This window comes from Siphateles boraxobius, unplaced genomic scaffold, assembly GCF_051911475.1.
Source record: "Siphateles boraxobius isolate OS27281-9 unplaced genomic scaffold, OSU_SipBor_1 19, whole genome shotgun sequence".
Taxonomy (NCBI): domain Eukaryota; kingdom Metazoa; phylum Chordata; class Actinopteri; order Cypriniformes; family Leuciscidae; genus Siphateles; species Siphateles boraxobius.
In genome coordinates, this window is record NW_027508799.1 from 33,481,349 (window position 1) to 33,504,786 (window position 23,438).

Here is a 23,438-nt window from a genome sequence, read left to right on the forward strand (position 1 = left end):
GTTCTGAAGGCAAAATAGGCTTTATATTCAGTGTGATAAGGACACAAACGCTGAACGGTGTTCTTTATCATGAGACGCTCTATCATAACCTCCTGTAACGTTATTGTGAAGTGCTGTTGGCGGGATGGAGGAACTCAATAAAGCCGTACGTGGCTTTGAGGAGCTAAAGCTGTAGCGTTCGAATCCCCAGCCAAATGTGCCACAGTGTCGCCTAACTTATTTCTTTATTTATCGCTGGTTATTTACCCTCTAAGAAATGAAAACAGTCCAGAGAGATTTGAATCAAAGGTAGAAGGGACGAAAGCGGCACATATTAGCTGTCACTCAGGCCGAGAGCGGGTCTGGACGGGCCTCGTCGTCGTCACGCTGAGGGAATGCTAATGGACCGCACACATTTTCATGTTCTCTCAGCGGGGCTGTTCTTAAAAACAAACTCGCAGTGAGAACACTAGACAAGCCTGACAGAAACAGAGAGCTTTTGTGCAATAACACTCAAACTATTGCTGCGTTTGCACACGTCATGTTTCTCCTCTCTCTCTCACACATTCAGTTCTCTGCTTGTGCTCGTAATAGTATGCTGTGATACCAGTGTGATTTCATTGAGGTACTATTATAGTTTACATTATTAATTTTAATACATTTTTATTTTGAAATTTGAATTACTTTCATTTACATTTTACAGTTTTTCTTAATCGCTTTGGTGCATTTCTTAGATCAAAAGTGCAATTCTTGATACTACTTGTACACATTCCAAATCATCTATTCACTTGTGCACATCATTAAAGCAATTTCTTATTCCTTTGAACAAATTGCAATTGCTTTTGTACATATTGCAATTGATAATGTACAAGTGTCAGCTTTTTTCCACATTTTCAATTGCTCATGTCATGTTGATCAAAACATAGTATATGGTTCTCTGTTGAATAATCTTACCCCTAAAAACATCTAAGCATTAGTTCCTTGCATAAGCCATTACATGCAAAATTGTTGAACTATTTGTCATAACTGTCAAGCATAGTTTTACACAATTCTATTAGACCTTTTGTAAAAAAACGTGAATTGATGAATCGTGCAGGTGAAATTGACTCTCACTCATGAAGGAATGTAAAGTGTTAGTTCAACCAACAATCAACCAGTTGTCTAAATTACTCAAAGGTGCATCTCATGAATACAGTAATCAATTAGCAAGCATATAGACAGACCACAACTTAGGGGTGTTTCCTGTGTTTCTTTCTAATTTAGTTTTTTTTTTCCTTTGTGCCCCTTGTGTTTTTCTTACTGTAAATTATTTAGTTTTTTTCTTTCATAAAGTAGCACTAGTAAAAGCTAGGGGTGTAACGATTCCCTCATGTCACGATTCGATACATATCACGATACTGAACTCACGATACGATATTATTGCGATACTCCAAGACATTTGATAAAAAAATTAACAAAAAATGAACTGTTGATTAAAATGCTAATTTTGGTATTACATTGTCTGTGTGTAAATGAATAGTGCTGGAAATACAGGACAATAGAGACACCAGAATAACAATATTCATGATTCTGAAGCTGAAAATACAAAATTATTTTAGATGAATATGCTTGAACTGACTAGATATATTTAAAATAATGTTGGACACTTTTACTGGTAACATCAGACTTTTGGCATTATCAGGATCCACAAATATTCCTCCATTGCAGTGTTATACATTATATTCAACATTATATATATATATATATATATATATATATATATATATATATATATATATATATATATATATATATATATATATATATATAGTATTTTACGTAATGTAGTACTGACACTACAACTCTTTTTGAATTTTTTTATTTTGGGTGAACAACACAATACAGATTGTCACGATCCACGATACATATTGTTGGATTTTTGTATTGCGATATATTGTGACATGATATATTGTTACATCCTTAGTAAAAGCTGTGAAAAACAAAATCCTGTCCATTCTCTTTCTATCAATAACCCACATACAGTAATATGTAAATAGTACTGTTGAAATTGATATATGCCATTGAAGTGCAGCCTTGTGCAATTTCAATACAGTAACTGTCATCCAAACTGAAGCCTACTGTAAGTTTACATCAGGTAATACTGTCAAAGTACACAGTTACAATTGACAACATGCCTAAACATTTTGACGACCTTGTTCGTGAACAATGACTCAATGACTTATCATTCTGATGACACTGACATGATCATTGGCATGAATATTTACTTTTGAGAGATGTACTAAGGATTTTTAGTGACGGACTAGCTTTAGAAACATATCTATAATATATTGCAGTTTGTACAAATTGTTCTGAGAAATGCACTTATTATTTTGCACATGTTAGGGATGATGTGAAAAACGCACCAAAGCAACTGAGAAAAACTGTATTATTGTTATTATTAGTTTGGGCCCGAAACTGCAGAAATTATAAATAAATAAAAAAGAATAGATAGACGGATGGACAGACAGACGGAGATAGATAGATATACAGATATACAGAGATATATATATATATATATATATATATATATATATATATATATATATATATATATATATATATATATATATACAGATAGATAGATAGATAGATAGATAGATAGATAGATAGATAGATTGATAGATAGATAGATAGATAGATAGATAGATAGATAGATAGATAGATAGATAGATAGATAGATAGATAGATAGATAGATAGATGCTAGATTCTAGATGATAGATAGATAGATAGATAGATAGATAGATAGATAGATAGATAGATAGATAGATAGACATAGATCGATGATAGATAGATACATAAAGTGAAAGATATATAGATAAATAGATATATGATAGATAGATAGATAGATAGATAGATAGATAGATAGATAGATAGATAGATAGATATATAGACAGACAGACAGACAGATAGATAGATAGATAGATAGATAGATAGATAGATAGATAGATAGATAGATAGATAGATAGACAGACAGACAGATAGACAGACAGACAGACAGACAGACAGACAGACAGACAGACAGACAGACAGACAGATAGATAGATAGATAGATAGATAGATAGATAGATAGATAGATAGATAGATAGATAGATAGATAGATAGATAGATAGATAGATAGACAGATAGATGATAGATAGATAGATAGATAGATAGATAGATAGATAGATAGATAGATAGATGATAGATAGATAGATAGATAGATAGATAGATAGATAGATAGATAGATAGATAGATAGATGATAGATAGATAGATAGATAGATAGATGGACAGACAGACAGACAGACAGACAGATAGATAGATAGATAGATAGATAGATAGATAGATAGATAGATAGATAGATAGATAGATAGATAGATAGATAGATAGATAGATAGATAGATGGATGGATGGACAGACAGATAGATAGATAGATAGATAGATAGATAGATAGATAGATAGATAGATAGATATTCAGATATATATATATAGATAGATAGATAGATAGATAGATAGATAGATAGATAGATAGATAGATAGATGGATAGGCATATATATATATATATATATATATATATTTTTTTTTTTTTTTTTTTTTTTCATGGTTTTAGTTTTAGTAAACTAATAACCCTGCTGTTCACAGAATGTTAATATTCTCTATGCATGGAAATTATAACTGCATGTCAAAATGTGCAGTATATAACTTGCTCATTCGACTTGACCATCCATTTCTATAGTATGATGAACAAAGGAAAAGTAACATCTACTGTTCTTCGAAACATGTTTTTAACTTCTAATTTGAATAAACACATTAAAATATGCAATTTGATAACATTTGAATTATCATTCGTCACACTGGATATGAGAGGTCAGGTTGAGCCCATTGCATTGTGGTGTACAGTAAAAGTAATATGCCATATGACATAGTGAATCTGACAGTCCATCCATCCTCATGTCTCTTTCATGTCTGATCATTAAACACTCACACACACATGGATGCAGAACATTTCCTCTGACAGCGCTGCCCTTTTCTGTCCCGTTTTCTGATGATGTCATACAGGTCAGGACTACGGAAAGCGAGACGCACATCTCCTCCAGCTAATGAGGAAAAAAAACATCATCTGATGCCTGTCAGAGATCATCACAGACTCATATTCCCAAATCAGTCCTCAGGACACATAAGCAGGAGATCTTGCTTTTAGAGCAAGTGAGACCAGATTAAATATACTTAACTATATATAAATTACTAAAATTATTAATTTGACATTTAGCTGAAATTTAGTCCAACTCTTGAGGTTCCTCAATGGTTCTGTGCAACTCTTTATATATATATATTAGGGGTGTAACGGTTCACAAAATTCACGGTTCGGTTCGATACGATACACTTGTGTCACGGTTCGGTTCGGTACGGTTCGGTACGTTTCCGATACAGCAAAAAGAAAGAAATGCCAGAGAAATTTCCTTGATTTAATTTTTTTTATTATATTTTTATTAAAACTAACATCATAAAGTATGATATTTTTTAACTTTGAGCAATGTTGGAGCTATACTTGACTTTTCTTAGGAGCATTTAAAACAAAACAGCTCCTTGGACAAAATTAAATGTAATATTGTAGTAGGTTTATTTTAGTTCAGATTAACATTTGAGGGCAGCAATTGTATTCATAATGTCAAAATAAAACCGACGTGATGTTACTTGAAAGCATTATAGCCTACTATTCCTGCCAAACTTCCATGGTTACAGTTAGTAGTGTTACTAAAGTAAATCCATGGTGAATATTGCTGATCTGTGGACACTGGATAGTTCATTCATGGCACAATGTTTCTTCCTGGTTTCCACGTCAGCGCTGTTTGATCCGTTAATAACGGAGAAATGCGAATGTTTCTCACTAGATCTCGCAGCGATGTTATTACTTCAGTGGCAAAGTCAAATGCTTTCTTTACTGGATGTCTCAGCGCTGTGTAGTAACAGTGCTGCTTGAATAAGATCGGCTCGCGCTGCATTGGTCCAGACTGATAAACGGTCCGTCAACCACACAATAAACGAGTAGCTCAGTTTCGTTCCGCTTACATTACATTTGCCATTTGATGTTGAGCAATGTTGTGGTCACGCCAGCGTCTCTCACATTATGAGCGCGCTTGCCACGCGCGACGCGCCTACATTTGAAATAACGAAATTTTGGTCGGCAGGAAAAATGGTCCAACGAACCGTTCGGTTCAAAAATGCGTACCGAAAACCGAACCGAAAGCCTCGTACCGAACGGTTCAATACGAATACGTGTATCGTTACACCCCTAATATATATATATATTTCGATTGTAGGACGTTTGAGTTCGCTACATGACTCTTTGGAGATTAAAGTCGACATGAAATCAAAATTGACATCTGATATGATCTTATTGTGAATGATTCATGACGCTTTTTTTAAAGAAAGAAGGCTTGTCTTTATAATGTGCCATTATTAACAATATCCTGTTTCAATCTGAGATGCAGTTTAATGTACAATTTCAAAAATAATTTTTTTTGAAGTGATTCTTTGCAAACAATCCTCTTCATATCCAGAACCATATTCTCTTGTGATTGTTAATGCATTGCCTTGTGGTTACATGTCATGAAAATAAAATAAATAAAATAAAATAAAATAAATAGATTTACACTAAATAAAAAAATACAAACAATTATAAAACTTATACATGTATAACGGTATATAGGTTATTTATAATATGCATGTATTTCAATTAATAAATAAAAAGTTATTTTACCTTTAAAATAATATATATAAATAAGTACATAAATAAATAAAGGCGCCTGTCCCCTCAACAACTTGTTCTACTTAAGAATGTATTATTAATGTATTAATATTTTTAAATAATAACATTTTTTATAATATTTATTATTAAAATCTATTATTAACACTAGTATCCAGTAATGAATACAGCTAACAGCAGAAGTACAGTGGAATAGTCTCTGAATATAGGGGCATTAGAGTATAAAACATTGATTTTACTGACTGAGACTGGCTTGTATGTGCTGCCAATCTCTCCGCTTTGAGTTTGTAATTCTCCTTCCTCGAGCTGGAGAGCTCAACCTTCATCCGTCTCGAGACTATAGAGGAGGAGCGCTGATTTACTTGACGCTGATTTCATTTCAGGGTTAATGGACCCAAAAACAGTGTCTGTCTCAGATCGGAGAGTGTAAAGCAGCCTGTGTAAATCTGACCTGACAGCGTTCTCCTCTGTACTGCCATTCATGTGTTTTCTGGAGTCCGCTGGGTGATGCAGTGAATCTGGCCCAGCTAGATCTCTCTGACTCCATATACTGTACTACTGTAACTTCACCCGGGCAGCTCGTGTGTTTATATTCTGTGCCACCCGTTAGAGTCATTGATGCTGATGCCCATTCCTGTAGCTCAAACAGTGGAGTATAGGGTTTTTATTCAATAGAGTACACTGTAAAAAATTATCGTGATTTTAACGGTAAAAGACTAAAATGTAAAAATGCTAAAGTGAAAAACTGTTAATTGGTTAACAGAAAGTTTCCTTCCTTACCTTATAGATCTAATGGTACATTTAATGTAATTTTAATACCGTTAAATTTACAGTGAAAAAATTTAAATTGACATTCCCACAATTCCCTGCGTGACACTTCACATGTGATGTATTTTTGCTGAAATAACTATGTTTTTTCATAGTTTTTTTTCTAATCAGTTATGTACATTAGGGTTTTATGTTACATTTAATGTTAAATTAATGTTGCATTTTTAAAATTTCATGTGTGTCACCATGATGGTGTTTAATGTCTGTGTGAAGGAGACTGCGCAGCTTCTATATATTAGAATTAACTTTCTTGTTGACGTGGTGCATGTGATGAGCTTTGATTGATCATGTGATTCTCATCACTGCTGTGATTGTTGGTTGTCAGTGTATTACAATGGTACAAAACAGATATTAATACTTCAATAGGTTGGTAAATTTACACTATCAGATAATGAAATACGGTTTATTACTGTAAATTTTAAGTTAAGCCAATAAACCAATAATGTTGCTATACTGTATTAGTTCTGGCAACCACAGCTGCCGTTTTTTTACCGTAAAAATGACGGTTTATTTTTTACAGTGCAGAGATATAGGCTATTAATTCTACATCATGAAAAAATAGAAAAGCTTTATATATATAACTGTAAATTAAAGCAATAAAACTAGAGAGGGTGAAAACACTCATATCCACACCTCAGTCAGAACTAAATCAAACTGCTATTGACGTGAATAAGGAACGCATGAACTGATAAACTGTATTCCTTGAATGCAATGCAAGTCACTTTGCCAAATGCGAGTGTAAATCTCACACAGTTCTCATAAAAATAAGGCATTAACTCAATAACAGCTTCTGCACTTTTGTTGCATTACTTCAATTCCTAAATTCTTCTTAAAATGTCAGTCAAGGTTTATTGGAGCAAAAGTACGTGTAATTTGTTTTTACATTAATATTTTATATTGTTTATAAAATATAAAAATATATATATATAAAAATTAAACAGGTTGTTTTTGCTACTGGCTATATAGACGGCATTCAAAAATAAATGAAATATGAAATATGTTATATAAATAACAATAAAAACAATATTACAATAAAGAAATTATACATTTGATTCAAATAATAAATAAATAAACAAAAATGGTAGGATATACAAATTACTTATTCGAATAAATATAAAAATATTAAAAAAATTATTTTTAATAAAAAATGTGTAATTTAAAGGATTATATATATATATATATATATATATATATATATATATATATATATAACATAATACATTATGATTATATCATAAATATAAAAAGAAATTATTAATTAATAAAGAAATTTATTAAATTAATAAATAAATAAATATTTTTTAAATAAATAAATAGGAATCTTACATCAAAATAAGTTGCTGAATAAGTGTTAATAAGTAAATGTACCCAGTCAAATGGGAACATACACAGTTGTCAATGAGCCATACTTGCAGCACAGTTTTTATAAATGGTCGAGGCTGACCGCTGTCCTGTGAATGTCAATGTATGCCAACATCTTTTATTAAAAGAACAAGAGAAATCGTGTTTCCATGATATGACCTCATAAAGGTGTGAGGCACCAGAGTCACGTAGAGCTTGAATGACAGACGTTTGTCCCGATGTAATTTTACAACACACATAAATCAAGTTTACTGAGAAAGTCACTAAAGTCATAAAGGATTTTTGCGTGCGGTTCTCTCTCTTTCCAGACGTGCATCTCAGGACAGTAAGTCGAGGAACCAATGAGGCTTCCCGTTAACGGAAACATCTCATCGGATCCATGTTGCACTGCAGCCGCTGTCATATTTACATGTACAGTGATGGGTAATGATGCTTGAAAAAACACAATCGTGAATGATTATTGCTGGAGGCTTCTTCTCATTCCTGTCATGAAATGCGATCACTGCGCTGACAGCACATATGAGATGACATATATGCAGGGCCTAAAACTAACTTTTGGCTGGTGACTAAACAAATTTACCGGCCTTGAAACTGTTTTTACAAAAATAGGCAGTTATGACACCAAAATTTTAGATACCAGTTAAAAGTCACAATTCTCTATTACAATTTCGATGACAGCTAAAACTACCAGCCAGTTCTTAGTGGTCTTTGCAACAGTGTTCTAGGTGGTTGCCAAGATGTTGCTATGCAGTTGAAGGTCGTTGCTAGGGTTTCTATGTGGTTGTGAGAATGTTTTAGGTGGTTTGAATTCCTCTGTGGTTGCTAGTGTGTTGTGGGTAATTGTCAGGGTGTTGTTAAATGGTTGTTATGGTTGCTATGGTGAGCTGGGTGATTGATAACATGCTACTATTTGGTTGTGAAAATTTTCTTAGTGATTTGACCATGTTGCTATGCCGTTGCAACAGTGTTCTAGGTGGTTGCCAAGGTGTTGCTATGTGGTTGCAAGGGTTTTCAAGGTTGAGACCCTGGCATGTCAATGTAGTTGGTAGTGTGTTGTGGGTGGTTGTCAGGGTGTTGTTATATGGTTGCTATGGTGAGCTAGGTGATTAATAACACGGTACTACGTGGTTTCGAAAATGTTCTTAGTGATTTTAACATGTTGCTATGCAGTTGCTACAGTGGTTACCAAGATGTTGCTATGTAATTCTGGGTGGTTGCCAGGGTTTCTATGTGGTTGTCAGGGTGTTCTAAGCGGTTGCCATGGTGTTCCTTTGCAGTGTCTAGTGTGATTTGAATGGCTGCTGATACGTGTAATAATGAATGTAAGGGAATAATACATGTTCATCCAACAGAAAACATGAAGAGTGTAATGATACAGCATTTTCATTTCACACCACCGAACTTCACTAGTCTACACCAAAGCGAGCTTCCCTCTGTGAACTGTGAACAGAATGCACAATGACACTGCAGTGCCTTTTCCCAGATTAAGATTGGAGGGAAAACCGAGACGGAACAGGACAGGACAATTAGCAAAGGGAATAATGCAACGGGCCTATAGCAAGAGCTCTAGCCTGTTTTGAGTTACACACAGTCATATAACCTTTAGGCGAGTGAAGGATAGTCAAAAATAGATACAGGCATGTAGAGAACGATGCATGTCCTCCATATACAGTAGAAACAGCTACTAACTCCCCTTCTGATAATGTAACACACACTTAAAGGGACAGATCATCCAAAAAAACAAACAAAAAAAATCATTGGCACTCTGGAGCTTTAAAAATGACAAAAAGCACCATCAAAGTATCATATAATTGGTCTATCAGTAAGTAATAACTCTGTTCATCACACATAGCTATAATTTGACTATGAGAGAGGTAGTCAAGGAGAAAATGAAGACAGAACAATGATTTCAGGGAGAACTTTTCCTTCAAACATCTGTTAGATCCTGAAGGAACTTTGTGCACTTTTGGACTGATTGCAGTCTCTTTAATTTTGCATGAAATGCACTCACTCAAAAGCCTTCACCTGGAAGATGCGACTGTGCCAAAGCCTTCGCTCTGGAGCCGTGTTTGAGCTCGACCTTCAGCGGTCTGGGAATCAGCAGTAGAAGAGCCACAAGGCAGTGACAGCTTTGTATAAATCAACCAAAAGCACTAACACACACACACACACACACACACACACACACACACACACACCTTAGGCAACGAGCGACATTGTGAAAGCATTCTAGTACAACTCTTACTATTATTGCAATATGTACAGTATATTGTGTAAATGTTCTGCATGCATGGTAATTACTACTACACGCACAATGCATGGCATACAATATCCAAATTTCTAGTGTGACAAATGACTTATACAGTTTAAAAACAATAAAATAAAAATATTATTGGAGTAAATACTATTTCAGTCTTTCTACTTCAAGATTTCATGCTTAATTCACTGTGTTACTTGCCATTATTCTGAAATTTACTAGCAATCTCTGAGTGAAAACTTTTTCAACATAATCTTTTCATACATTTAAATATTTAGAATGTTAAATATGTAAAACTTCCTATTTGAGTGATTATTTGTTCAGGTTGCCAAAGGATATGATTTTTTTATATATACATAAAATTAACTACAACTACAAAAAGATTAAAAATGCACCTTTTATGCAAATGCATTTTATTTCTAAGATGTAACTGTCTGATTTAAGTTTTAAATGTTTGCCTTTGCATATGCATACTGTATTACTGCTTCAAAGCAGGGTACAGTATGCGGTTTCATTCAGGCTGAGAGTGAACAGGTGTGATACTGTCACACTTTTACAGTTCAGAGTTATTACTCACAAACTTAATTTCGTTTTTAAACAGGAGGTTTAGAGACCCCTAGGGGCACATGCAGGTACTGCAGGGAGTCTGTGGGCTGATTAATAATAAATAAATAAATAGCCTATATATCTGGGTTTATCAGTGTGAGGGATCCTAACAGGATGACAACAGCTGCTGTAAATGAAGTAAATGAACGTCTGTGTTGTTAAGACGTGTCGTATTGTTGTCATGTAAATTGGCCGTGAGGCTGCGAGCGCATGCAGGGTGGCTCGAGTGTTAATTGAATGTGTAATCCATTTGCTGCTTCAGACTGCAGAAATAAAGCTATCTGGCACAACTCCTGCCTCTCAGAGACAGATTACAGCCGAGACTAGGGGAGAAAAGGTCGGCTGTCAGAGGAGCAGCAGACGCCCGGGAGAAGAGAGAGAAAGAAAAGCTGAAAAGAAAACTGTTCACATAGAATAATCCATTTATCCATGCTAAATATGCTGGGGATGGCATATACAATGCCCATGCCATGTTAAAGTTTAATATACAACTATAAGGTAACACTTTATTTTAAGGTGAGTTACACATTACTACATGTAGGCTACTTACTAAAGCAATAACAGTAAATTATGCATAATTACAAGTAACTAGGCTAGCCCTAAATTAAACTCTAACCACAACTCTATAATAAGTCATTACTCATTATACTATAAATACATACTTATTTTCTTAAGTCAGTATAATGTAACTACGCCACCTTAAAATGAAAGTGTAGCCAGCTATAAAAAATAAAAATAAAATATTATAGGCTAACATAAAATTGGTGTAAAATAATAACCATATGCCTTATTCATGTCAATAGCAGTTTAATTTTTTTCTGATTGAAGTGTGAATATGAGTGTTTCCCTAGTCTTATTGCTTTAATTTACTGTTATATATGTAATGCTTTTCTATTTTTTCATGATGTCGAATTATAAAAGTGTTCACATAACAGTGCTACGCATCTTTACACACATTACTGGTTGTATGCGTAAAACACGCTGCTTTTGATGTCTTAGGCTGCCATCTAGTGTTTCCGGGGGGTAAAACACTTTCAAGTGCTTCCAGAAATGTGAAACACAGCACAGATAAACAGAGACACACACAGATTTAACCAGAGACACGTCAGTCACGGATGAAAACGTGATCAAATATAGATGAATGTCTACCTCGAGTCATCCATGAAGTATGTCTGTAGCCTGTAGACTTTTAGATCTGTGTGTGGTTTTGTGTAAGTGAATTAATCAGCTCAGGATGAATAATATCTACGCTGACTTTCACCCTACTGTACTCTGCTCCTGCAACAAGGGTGGGACTGACTTATTGATATATAGAAAACAGGACTGAAAAGTTACTTCCCAGTCCACCCAAACTATTTACTGAAACTAAACTGCAAACATAGCTCGATAAGATGGCATCACAATTGGTCTTCCATGTTTAATTATCAACACTAATACTAATTTCACATACAAAGAGATAAGTACTGTATGATATGGACTTAGGGCTTAAAGGTACAGTAGCAAAAATGTCCTAATGGCCAGCACAAATGTCATAAAAAATTAGGGCTGTGAAAAGATTAATCGCGATTAATCGCAATCAAAATAAAAGTTTGTGTTTACATAATATATGTGTGTGCACTGTGTATAATTATTTTGTATATATATATATATATATATATATATATATATATATATATGTACTTTATTTTATATATATATATTTAAGAAATATTTGCATGTATATTGTTACGTGTGGGTTTTGCTGTGTCTTGTATATCACGTGATTCCTTGTTTGTCATGTGACCCTGCCATGTGTCTTGTCTTTTGTTGTTGTTGCTCAGTGTCCACAGGTGTTCCTCGTCCATGTTTATTAGTCTCCCCAGGTGTTTCTTATTAACCACGCCCCCTTGTTATCTTGTTTAGCTTGTTTGTCTGTGTATTTAAACCCCTGTGTTTCAGTTGTTGGCTGTCGGTTGTTGTTTTATGTTAGATGTTCCCAGTTCCTTGTCCTGTGTGCCTTGTTCTGAGTTTCTTTGGATTACCTGTTTGCTGGATTATTAAAGTGCTTGCATTTGGATTCACTCTCTGCTTCATCCTTGCTGCATCGTAACAGAACAACCGACCTAAAATGAATCCAGCAGCACGGACCTCGCCTGATCTCCCCAGCATGAGCCAGGAATTCGCGGGTCAGATCGCGGTCTTGGCCCTGGATAGCCCCGATCTGTTCCAATTCACGTGGGGGTTTATTCCTCTCGCTGCTTCCTGCTCCCTCGGAGACGAGGCAATTAAGCTGTGTTACCGGCTGGGGGCTAAGGAGGTCAACCCGAGGGAGCTTCCCAATATCTCCAGTCTGGACTGGAGAGACGCACTCTCCCGATGTCTGGAGAGCTTCCTCCCACGGTACACCAGGCCTTCAACACTGGTCCCAGTTCCGGTGGTCCCGAGTCCGGTGGTCTCAAGTCCGGTGATCCCGAGTCCGGTGGCCCGGAGGAGGAGAAAGGCCTCCTCAAAGACTTGTCCGCTGGCGCCACTCCAGCGAGCCATCACTTCTGCCGAGCCAGAGACCGTCCCGCCAGAGACCGTCCCGCCAGAGACCGTCCCGCCAGAGACCGTCCCGCCAGAGACCGTCCCGCCAGAGACCGTCCCCGCTGGTCCCGTCCAGCACAGAGCCTTCACCGCTGGTCCCGTCCAGCACAGAGCCTTCACCGCTGGTCCCGTCCAGCACAGCGCCCTCACCGCTGGTCCCGTCCAGCACAGCGCCCTCACCGCTGGTCCCGTCCAGCACAGCGCCCTCACCGCTGGTCCCGTCCAGCAGAGCGCCCTCACCGCTGGTCCCGTCCAGCACAGCGCCCTCACCGCTGGTCCCGTCCAGCACAGCGCCCTCACCGCTGGTCCCGTCCAGCACAGCGCCCTCACCGCTGGTCCCGTCCAGCACAGCGCCCTCACCGCTGGTCCCGTCCAGCACAGCGCCCTCACCGCTGGTCCCGTCCAGCACAGCGCCCTCACCGCTGGTCCCGTCCAGCACAGCGCCCTCACCGCTGGTCCCGTCCAGCACAGCGCCCTCACCGCTGGTCCCGTCCAGCACAGCGCCCTCACCGCTGGTCCCGTCCAGCACAGCGCCCTCACCGCTGGTCCCGTCCAGCACAGCGCCCTCACCGCTGGTCCCGTCCAGCACAGCGCCCTCACCGCTGGTCCCGTCCAGCACAGCGCCCTCACCGCTGGTCCCGTCCAGCACAGCGCCCTCACCGCTGGTCCCGTCCAGCACAGCGCCCTCACCGCTGGTCCCGTCCAGCACAGCGCCCTCACCGCTGGTCCCGTCCAGCCCAGCGCCCTCACCGCTGGTCCCGTCCAGCCCAGCGCCCTCACCGCTGGTTCCGTCCAGCCCAGCGCCCTCTCGCTCTCGGAGACTGAGGAGGAAGAGGACTTCCCGCGTCCCGCAATGCCTGGAAGTCCTCCCTGTACTTCCTGTTAGCCCAGAGTCCTCGCCGCTGGTCCCGTCCGATCCAGAGACTGTTCAAGTCACGTCTGTCGATCCAGAGACGGTTCAAGTCACGTCTGCCGATCCAGAGACGGTTCAAGTCACGTCTGCCGATCCAGAGACGGTTCAAGTCACGTCTGCCGATCCAGAGACGGATCAAGTCACGTCTGCCGATCCAGAGACTGATCAAGTCACGTCTGCCGATCCAGAGACTGATCAAGTCACGTCTGCCGATCCAGAGACTGATCAAGTCACGTCTGCCGATCCAGAGACTGATCAAGTCACGTCTGCCGATCCAGAGACTGATCAAGTCACGTCTGCCGATCCAGAGACTGATCAAGTCACGTCTGCCGATCCAGAGACTGATCAAGTCACGTCTGCCGATCCAGAGACTGATCAAGTCACGTCTGCCGATCCAGAGACTGATCAAGTCACGTCTGCCGATCCAGAGACTGATCAAGTCACGTCTGCCGATCCAGAGACTGATCAAGTCACGTCTGCCGATCCAGAGACTGATCAAGTCACGTCTGCCGATCCAGAGACTGATCAAGTCACGTCTGCCGATCCAGAGACTGATCAAGTCACGTCTGCCGATCCAGAGACTGATCAAGTCACGTCTGCCGATCCAGAGACTGATCAAGTCACGTCTGCCGATCCAGAGACTGATCAAGTCACGTCTGCCGATCCAGAGACTGATCAAGTCACGTCTGCCGATCCAGAGACTGATCAAGTCACGTCTGCCGATCCAGAGACTGATCAAGTCACGTCTGCCGATCCAGAGACTGTTCATGTCACTTCCTCCGAGCCAGTGTCTACAGACAAGATGGCCGCCTCCGAGCCAGTGTCTACGGACAAGATGGCCGCCTCCGAGTCAGAGTCTGTTCCTGTTCCCGAGCCAGAGTCTGTGTTGTCCGTTCCCGAGCCAGTGAGTGTGTTGTCCGTTCCCGAGCCAGTGAGTGTGTTGTCCGTTCCCGAGCCAGTGTGTGTGTTGTCCGTTCCCGAGCCAGTGTGTGTGTTGTCCGTTCCCGAGCCAGTGTGTGTTGTCCGTTCCCGAGCCAGTGTGTGTGTTGTCCGTTCCCGAGCCAGTGTGTGTGTTGTCCGTTCCCGAGCCAGTGTGTGTGTTGTCCGTTCCCGAGCCAGTGTGTGTGTTGTCCGTTCCCGAGCCCGAGCCAGTGTGTGTGTTGTCCGTTCCCGAGCCAGTGAGTGTGTTGTCTGTTCCCGAGCCAGTGTGTGTGTTGTCTGTTCCCGAGCCAGTGTGTGTGTTGTCTGTTCCCGAGCCAGTGTGTGTGTTGTCTGTTCCCGAACCAGTGAGTGTGTTGTCCGTTCCCGAGCCAGTGTGCGTGTTGTCCGTTCCCGAGCCAGTGTATGGATTGTCCGTTCCCGAGCCAGTGTATGGATTGTCCGTTCCCGAGCCAGTGAGTGTGTTGTCTGTTCCCGAGCCAGTGTGTGTGTTCTCTGTTCCCGAGCCAGTGTGTGTGTTGTCTATTCCCGAACCAGTGAGTGTGTTGTCTGTTCCCGAGCCAGTGTGTGTGTTGTCTGTTCCCGAACCAGTGAGTGTGTTGTCTGTTCCCGAGCCAGAGTCTGTGTTGTCTGTTCCTGAGCCAGAGCCAGTGTGTGTGTTGTCTATTCCCGAACCAGTGAGTGTGTTGTCTGTTCCCGAGCCAGTGTGCGTGTTGTCTGTTCCCGAACCAGTGAGTGTGTTGTCTGTTCCCGAGCAAGAGTCTGTGTTGTCTGTTCCTGAGCCAGAGTCAGTGTGTGTGTTGTCTGCTGTTCCTGAGCCGGTGTCTGCGCCGCCCTGGCCGCCCGAGGAGTCTTCTCTGCCCTGGCCGCCCGATGGACTGTCTTCTCTGCCCTGGCCACCCGATGGACTGTCTTCTCCGCCCTGGCCGCCCGATGGACTGTCTTCTCCGCCCTGGCCGCCCGATGGACTGTCTTCTCCGCCCTGGCCGCCCGATGGACTGTCTTCTCCGCCCTGGCCGCCGATGGACTGTCTTTTTCGCCCTGGCCGCCCGATGGACTGTCTTCTCCGCCGTGGCCGTCCGAGGGCTCATCTATGCCCTGGTCCCCTGCGCAACCTTCTCTGCCCTGGTCCCGTTCCCCTGCTAGGACTTGGCCCTCCTACCCTCCCCCAAGACCACCTCCGCTTCACCGCCCTCCTGAACTTTAGTGGTTTTGTTTCAAGGGGCGTAGGGAGCCGCCCATGGGGGGGGGGGCTATGTTACGTGTGGGTTTTGCTATGTCTTGTATATCACGTGATTCCTTGTTTGTCATGTGACCCTGCCATGTGTCTTGTCTTTTGTTGTTGTTGCTCAGTGTCCACAGGTGTTCCTCGTCCATGTTTATTAGTCTCCCCAGGTGTTTCTTATCAACCACGCCCCTTTGTTATCTTGTTTAGCTTGTTTGTCTGTGTATTTAAACCCCTGTGTTTCAGTTGTTGGCTGTCGGTTGTTTTATGTTAGATGTTCCTTGTCCTGTGTGCCTTGTTCTGAGTTTCTTTGGATTACCTGTTTGCTGGATTATTAAAGTGCTTGCATTTGGATTCACTCTCTGCTTCATCCTTGCTGCATCGTAACATATATACTGTATATATTTATTTATCATTTATATTATATATAAATATTTTAGAGTTAATATCTTTATATGTCCAATCAATATTTTTAGTCAATTTGTAAAATAAGAAAAATGTAATTTAAACATATATATTTCTGCTAACTCATCTTTTAGGAGTACACTAGCTATGTAAATGGCCTAAAAGTGAATATAAATATATACAATTATATATATATATATATACCTGTAATTAACCAATGGAATGGTGTGCTAATCACAGCTTTCTCACTGTAGAGTTAATATCTTTATATGTCCAATCAATACTTTTAGTCAATTTTTGCAATAAGAAAATGTAATTTAAACGCCTTTATATTTCTGGTAATCATCTTTTAGGAGTACACTAGCAATATAGATGGCCTAAAAGTCATAAATATAAAAAATTATATACATATATCTAATTAACCAATGGAATGGTGTATTAATCACAGCTTTCTCAATGTAGAGTTAATATCTTTATGTCCAATCAATATTTTTAGTCAATTTGTACAATAAGAAAAATGTAATTTAAACATATATATTTCTGCTAAATCATCTTTTAGGAGTACCCTAGCAATATAGAAGGCCTAAAAGCCAACATACAGGAACTAAAAACCAATTCCAATGTAAATTTTTACAGTATTGGATTGGCTGTCGTGTCTTTGGTGGGCGGGCTTTTAAATAAAATGCAAGTGATCGAAGGTCTAAACTGCATTGGCTGAGTCTTGCCACAGTTACAACAACTTTAAAACAAAGTCAATCTACAGCTGACCACTTGGTGGCGCTGTTGTCTATGTCAAATATGCTGTATTATATCTCACACATCTGTGCAATACTGCTTTGGTAAAATTAGACTGCTTAAGTAATAATTGCTGCCATAATTCATATAAATAAAAGCTCTTTTAATGACCTTATCAGGCCGTTATAATGCACTACACCAACCCTGTTGCATTGTTAGCAAATCTATAAAAGGCACGCCATTTGAAAATATCCATAGCAGTTTTTGATGGTTTGGATATATGTAGAGGTGGAGCATTTATGACTGAGGAGTTTTGTTACACTCCTCCTATGAATGCTTCAATCATTTCATCACACACAGACGTCTCACAGTGGACACTGGGAAAGCAACTACTGCACAACTAGTTATATAGGAAAGCTGGAGAAGATCAAGTCGATCTGGGACGCTGAAGACGACAGCACAATGCATTTAGTTGATGTGGAGCTAGAGAAACACACGGAGAGCAGGACATCCACAAACAGCTCAAAGTTTCTGTCACACTCTATCGAGGAAATACTGAAAAAACCTTCCAGTTTGACAGTCCGACCTGACAGAACAGACAAGAAACCTAAAACATCTGGATGTACACAGACCAAGATAAAGCCGGACGCTCCTAAAATCAGCCAATGCACAGGTGATATTAGGCTTAATAGCTTGTGTATAAGAAAAATAAGTAACACTTTATTTTACAGTGTCCTTGTTATTATGTTACATGTAAATTACATGCAACTAACCCTCAACCAAATCCTACTCTAACCCTATAGTAAGTACATGTAGTTGCATACTACATACTATTACACTGTAACAATGACACCTTAAAATAAAGTGTAACTGAAAAATACACAATTTCGGTTACACTTTATTTTCAAATGTCATTGATACAGTGTAATTAAATATTTGAGTTCTGAGTAATATTAATTAACTACATGTAGCCTACTATAGGGTTAGAGTATTAGGATTTGGGGAATAGCTTCATTACACAGTACGTTAACTTACGTATACTTACAGTGTACTTACCTAAGAAAGTACTGGGTAATAATGCTTAATTTTACAGTGCATTAACTTACGTGTACTTACCTAAGAAAGTACTGGGTAATATAAGGTAAGTACATGGGTTAAGGTTAGGTTTAGGGGTAGGTTTGGGGTTAGTACCTAGTTATTACCCAGTTATGTTAATTACTATAGTATGTACATGGGGAACAGGACTGTAAAATGAAGCGTTACCGGATTTGGTTGAGGGTTAATTGCATGTAATTAGGCATCATTTACTGTTATTACTATGGTAATTACATGTAACATATGTAACAAGAACACTGTAAAATAAAGTGTTACCTCAATTTTTTATCTGTTTAACTCATTAAGAGGCTTTGCAGCAATTTTTTGAATACATTTGTGATGGTGCAGCTCGTGTGTCCGGTCACAGACGGGTCCGGACCACATTCACAGTGACCCAGCTGGAGGAGCTGGAAAGAGTTTTCCAGGAAACACACTATCCTGACGTTCACACCAGAGACCGGCTGGCCTGTCGAACGCAGCTCTCTGAGGGACGAGTACAGGTACTATACACACACACACGTAATAATCCTGACCAGTGCATCCTTTCCGTAAGATATGGCTATTGCAATGTTATGATTTTTGTAGGCATAAAAGGAAGAAATGTATCATTTATTTGCTGTAACTCAACACGAATTAATCTTTATTTTAATCACCTTTTAGCTTTTTGGATTTGTCTAAGTAGTTCTGTGGCGCGATAAACTAATTTATATAAAAGTACAAATATTGAGCTATGATTCATATAATAGAATAGAATAGAATAGAATAGAATTAATATAATATAATATTTACCATGTCAGTATTTGTACTTTTTATAGGCTATATACAATTTAAGCCTATGTTGTATATACTTTGAGAGTCTACATAAAATATTGTACTTAATACTATAATATAAACTATAATTTCAGCTATAATATAATATAGATAGTATGGATATTAAGTGGATATGAATAAGTATGTGTTGTTATTAAACAATTTATTTTGATATAACACCATTGGTTTCTGGTTGGCATGTGATTGGTTCGTGTTAAACTGACTTGAAACATTTACTTAACTTGATTCAATTTTGAAATAACATTAGTGTTTCAATCAAGTAACCCAATCAAACGGCACTTCCACTTCCCAGCATGCTTTGCAAAGGGGCTGAACTGGGAGAGTAAATGTTGAAATAAAGTGTTATTTTATGCATTTTTATTTAGCAAGATGAGAAAACTGAGACGTCTAACTTGTTAAAAACCTGCTAACAAAAATTTGAATTGCTTTAATAAGCAAACACTAGTACTCTGAATGAAACCAGTATAACCTCTGGACTAATGAAGTGTGTATATATATATATGTTATATTTAGTATGTTGTTATTTAAATCACAGGACTTAACCAAAAGCATTAAATGGGTTTCAATTTAAATGAAAACCATTAAAACTACTCTTTCAAGTTAAATGGACGTCATTGATTCGAGTTAACTGTACATGCTTGATTCTTTTGGGTTTTACTTGTTTCAATCAAGTGGAACCACTGTCCATGATTCATGTTCAGCCAAAGAGCGATTTATTAGAGTGTAATATGAAAATAGTTGTTTATCATATTTGTTTAGATCTGGTTCCAGAACCGCCGGGCGAAGTGGAGGCGCAGTGAAGCTAAAGCCGCGCACAGACCGTTAGCAGTGAGAGATGCTAAACACACTCACCAGCTCCTGCCTCCTGTCCTCTATGTCCCGGTAAACACTTCATTCACATCCATCCATGAGCGGAGAGCTTTGAGACACAGTACTGATGTCCAAAAACTGCTGTAGAGAAAAAGCAAAAGGATAGCATAAATAACTTACCTTTAACTTTATTAACAAAGTTAACTAAATAACTTTAATTTAGCTCATATTTTTTAATAAAATCAAATCCTGGATGACTACTAATGTACACATGAAGGTCTTGATTAGCAGATTCAGGTATTTTGTTAGAGCTTGGACTCAAATATTAGTACATTTATTAGATGACATTTGAGATATTAAACTTGATATTTAATTCAGAGCCATTTAAATTCCAGCCACTTGCAAAATTAGCCACTTATCTTAAAATCTAGCTAACATCCCACACTGTTTATTAAAAGATGGATTTTAAGGTCGACATGAAATGATAATTCACCATATCTATTTTGCAAATGCATGATATATATCCGTGCATTTGTTTAATTTTTTAACAAATGTTTTGAGCTTGTAATAAAAACCAGACCTTCTGGTGAAAACGTCACACTGATGTCTGTAGGACTTCATCATTCAATGCGCTTAAACTCCGCCCCTCCACTTGTGAGTGCCACGCCCACATCCTAACATCCAATCAACAAACAATGCACCAAGTCCCCGCCCTATTTTTTTTTTCACTTTTCGATAATCCTGTTATACACAAATGTACATCACAATATGGAAAAGATCAGTCGCTACTTCAGTTTCATTGCGACTTTACGCTAAAAATTAATTTTAAAGTAGCTAAAATTTCTGTTTCTTATTGGCTTTTTTCAATTCCAGTGCCGGAGCTTTCACCAGAAGTTCTGGCTGCCGGAGTCAATCTGTCCTCCCATTGGCTCTCCTGAATATCATCGTTCATACTTTTGACAACCATTCACACTCAACTTCAAATACATTTTCAGCTTCATTATTATTGTTATGAAGATCAAGGCCTTTTGGATCTATTCTTTCTATTCTGGATTAAAAGCACATTTAATATCTTGTATCATATCAACTGTTAACTTTTCCACACTGGTGTATATATATATATGCATGACTGTATCATGTGTTTTTGTATATAAAATGTATTTAAAAAAATAAATCATACGTGAAGTGATGAACGTGTGGCAAGTTTCCTTATCTCATCACAATAAAACCCTGATAAAACCACTAAGTTAATAATAGGCCTATCATTTGTGACACAACACTTACCGACTGAACGGAGAGATTTCCAGAAGATGAAAGATGAGATCTCATTCCCAGAGGTCTGAAGACGCACGGATCATATTTCATTCTTGAGAAAATGGCAAAAGGAAAAGTTCAGGCTCATACGAGTGAATCAACACCGATTTCTGACAAATATGACATCTATGATTCAAGTTCACATCCAGTGGCATTATACTCAGCAAACAAACATATATTCTAAGTTTTGCCAATGTTCCCATTAAGTTATTGGGAATTATATTGGCGTTATTTCTGGATGTTCAAAATGTCCTGTTTTTAAAATGTTATTCTTTCTTGGTTATTTGAACGTTATATAAACATTCCACTTTAGAATTTTTCAAACATCATGGGAATGTTACATTCAAATGTTCTCTGAATGTTCTGAAACAAATAGTAACATTTAAAAACATTAGAACATCCAACTGAAAAAACGTTCCATGAACAACGTATAAATAACGAGGTTATAGACAAGATAACCTCGAACAAACATTCAATTTACGCAAAGAATGTTTGTTTGTAACATTAAGAGTATGTGTTTGGGTTTAATTAAACAACTTAAATATGTATTTAACTAATTGTTCATGACAAGTGTTCTATTAAACAGCATCATGATGTTATCTTCGCCCTCCAAGAGATAAACTGTAAACTTGAACGGATATGGTGCCATAAATGAATTTTGTTGTCGAAATGTCTAATTATCACTGAATTGGTTTATTGTCTCTCAAACCATAAAGTCGGGCTTTATCTTAATTTGACTGAGTTCACAGGCAGGTCAGGGTGGGTTGAGAGGGCAAACACAAGGGTGAGTGCAGGGTGAACGCTGAAGGAAAACACACGACAGATAACAGCAAACAAGCTGAACAGAATCAAAATCAAACCCAAGCCTAGAGTAATCTCAGGGCGACCGGGCTGATTCCTTATGAACACGGTTTTCAGTTTGAAGGATAGATTTCACAAAATCTTGGAATGTTTAGATGTTAGATATTAACAAAACCACTCCTAGTGTACACAAATCCTGATCGTTTCTGACACACTGCTCCTGTATTGCACTTTAATATTACAAACTGTTCTTAAGAATGCAGTTTGCCATTAAAATCACTTGGTTTCTTGAAAAGTCTATTTGCGTTCTGTATATGAATACATATGTGTGATGCATATATAAACAAATGTGTCCTACAGAATAATGAACTCAAGAACAACCATGCCTCATCAAATTGTAAAATACATGTATCTTCTTATTGGACTTTGAGATGGATGTAATTATGATTTATGACGTGTTGATTCATGTTGCGTATAATCTATCTGAGCTGGAATATTTTCTGTACATGAATAAGTTAAACATGTTATGGAAGCTTGCCCTGGAAATAAAAAATAAAAAAGGTAATTTTAACGTTTTACTCACAGTTCAGACATGTATTTTCATAGGCTACATTATGTGAAATTTGTGGGAGGCTTATTGTAAAGATTACATTTATTGCAATAATTTAACAAAGTCATGTTAAAACATCCCTACGACCTGACAGACACTGAAATAGATGCTGAGAGAAATCAGTTTCTGATAAAGGGAACATGTACTTTTTTTTTTAGCCAATCAGAAACTAACTCTGACTGTCAATCATTTTGTGTTTTGGCATTTACCTGGAAAGGACTGTTGCTTTTGTAGTTTGCTGTTTAATAATTATTTGAAACATAGCAAACTGGCAGCTCTAGTAGTGATGAAAAGATTTATCTCGAATCTGTCATGGAAACTAGCATGTATAAACCTTAATTAAAAGTCATTTATACCTATTTAAAGGAAAAAGCAGCT

General features: G+C 38.3%; 1 protein-coding gene across 1 annotated transcript; it reads left to right on the forward strand.

The window, feature by feature from the left end:
- The first annotated feature begins 12,924 nt into the window (after positions 1-12,924).
- Positions 12,925-21,373, forward strand: LOC143741444 (uncharacterized). Its single transcript, XM_077233791.1, has 5 exons — positions 12,925-13,260; positions 17,960-18,272; positions 19,043-19,194; positions 20,285-20,407; positions 21,209-21,373. The coding sequence occupies exons 1-5, from the start codon at positions 12,925-12,927 to the stop codon at positions 21,293-21,295; spliced, it is 1,011 nt and encodes a 336-aa protein (XP_077089906.1). The 3' UTR covers positions 21,296-21,373.
- Positions 21,374-23,438: the final 2,065 nt, after the last annotated feature.

Coding starts and splice junctions, on each gene's coding strand:
- LOC143741444 (XM_077233791.1), top strand. CDS start 12,925: ATGAATCCAGCAGCACGGACCTCGCCTGATCTCCCCAGCATGAGCCAG. Junction 13,261..17,959: donor GTCCGGTGGTCTCAAGTCCG/GTGATCCCGAGT, acceptor CATCACACACAG/ACGTCTCACAGTGGACACTG. Junction 19,195..20,284: donor TCTCTGAGGGACGAGTACAG/GTACTATACACA, acceptor ATATTTGTTTAG/ATCTGGTTCCAGAACCGCCG.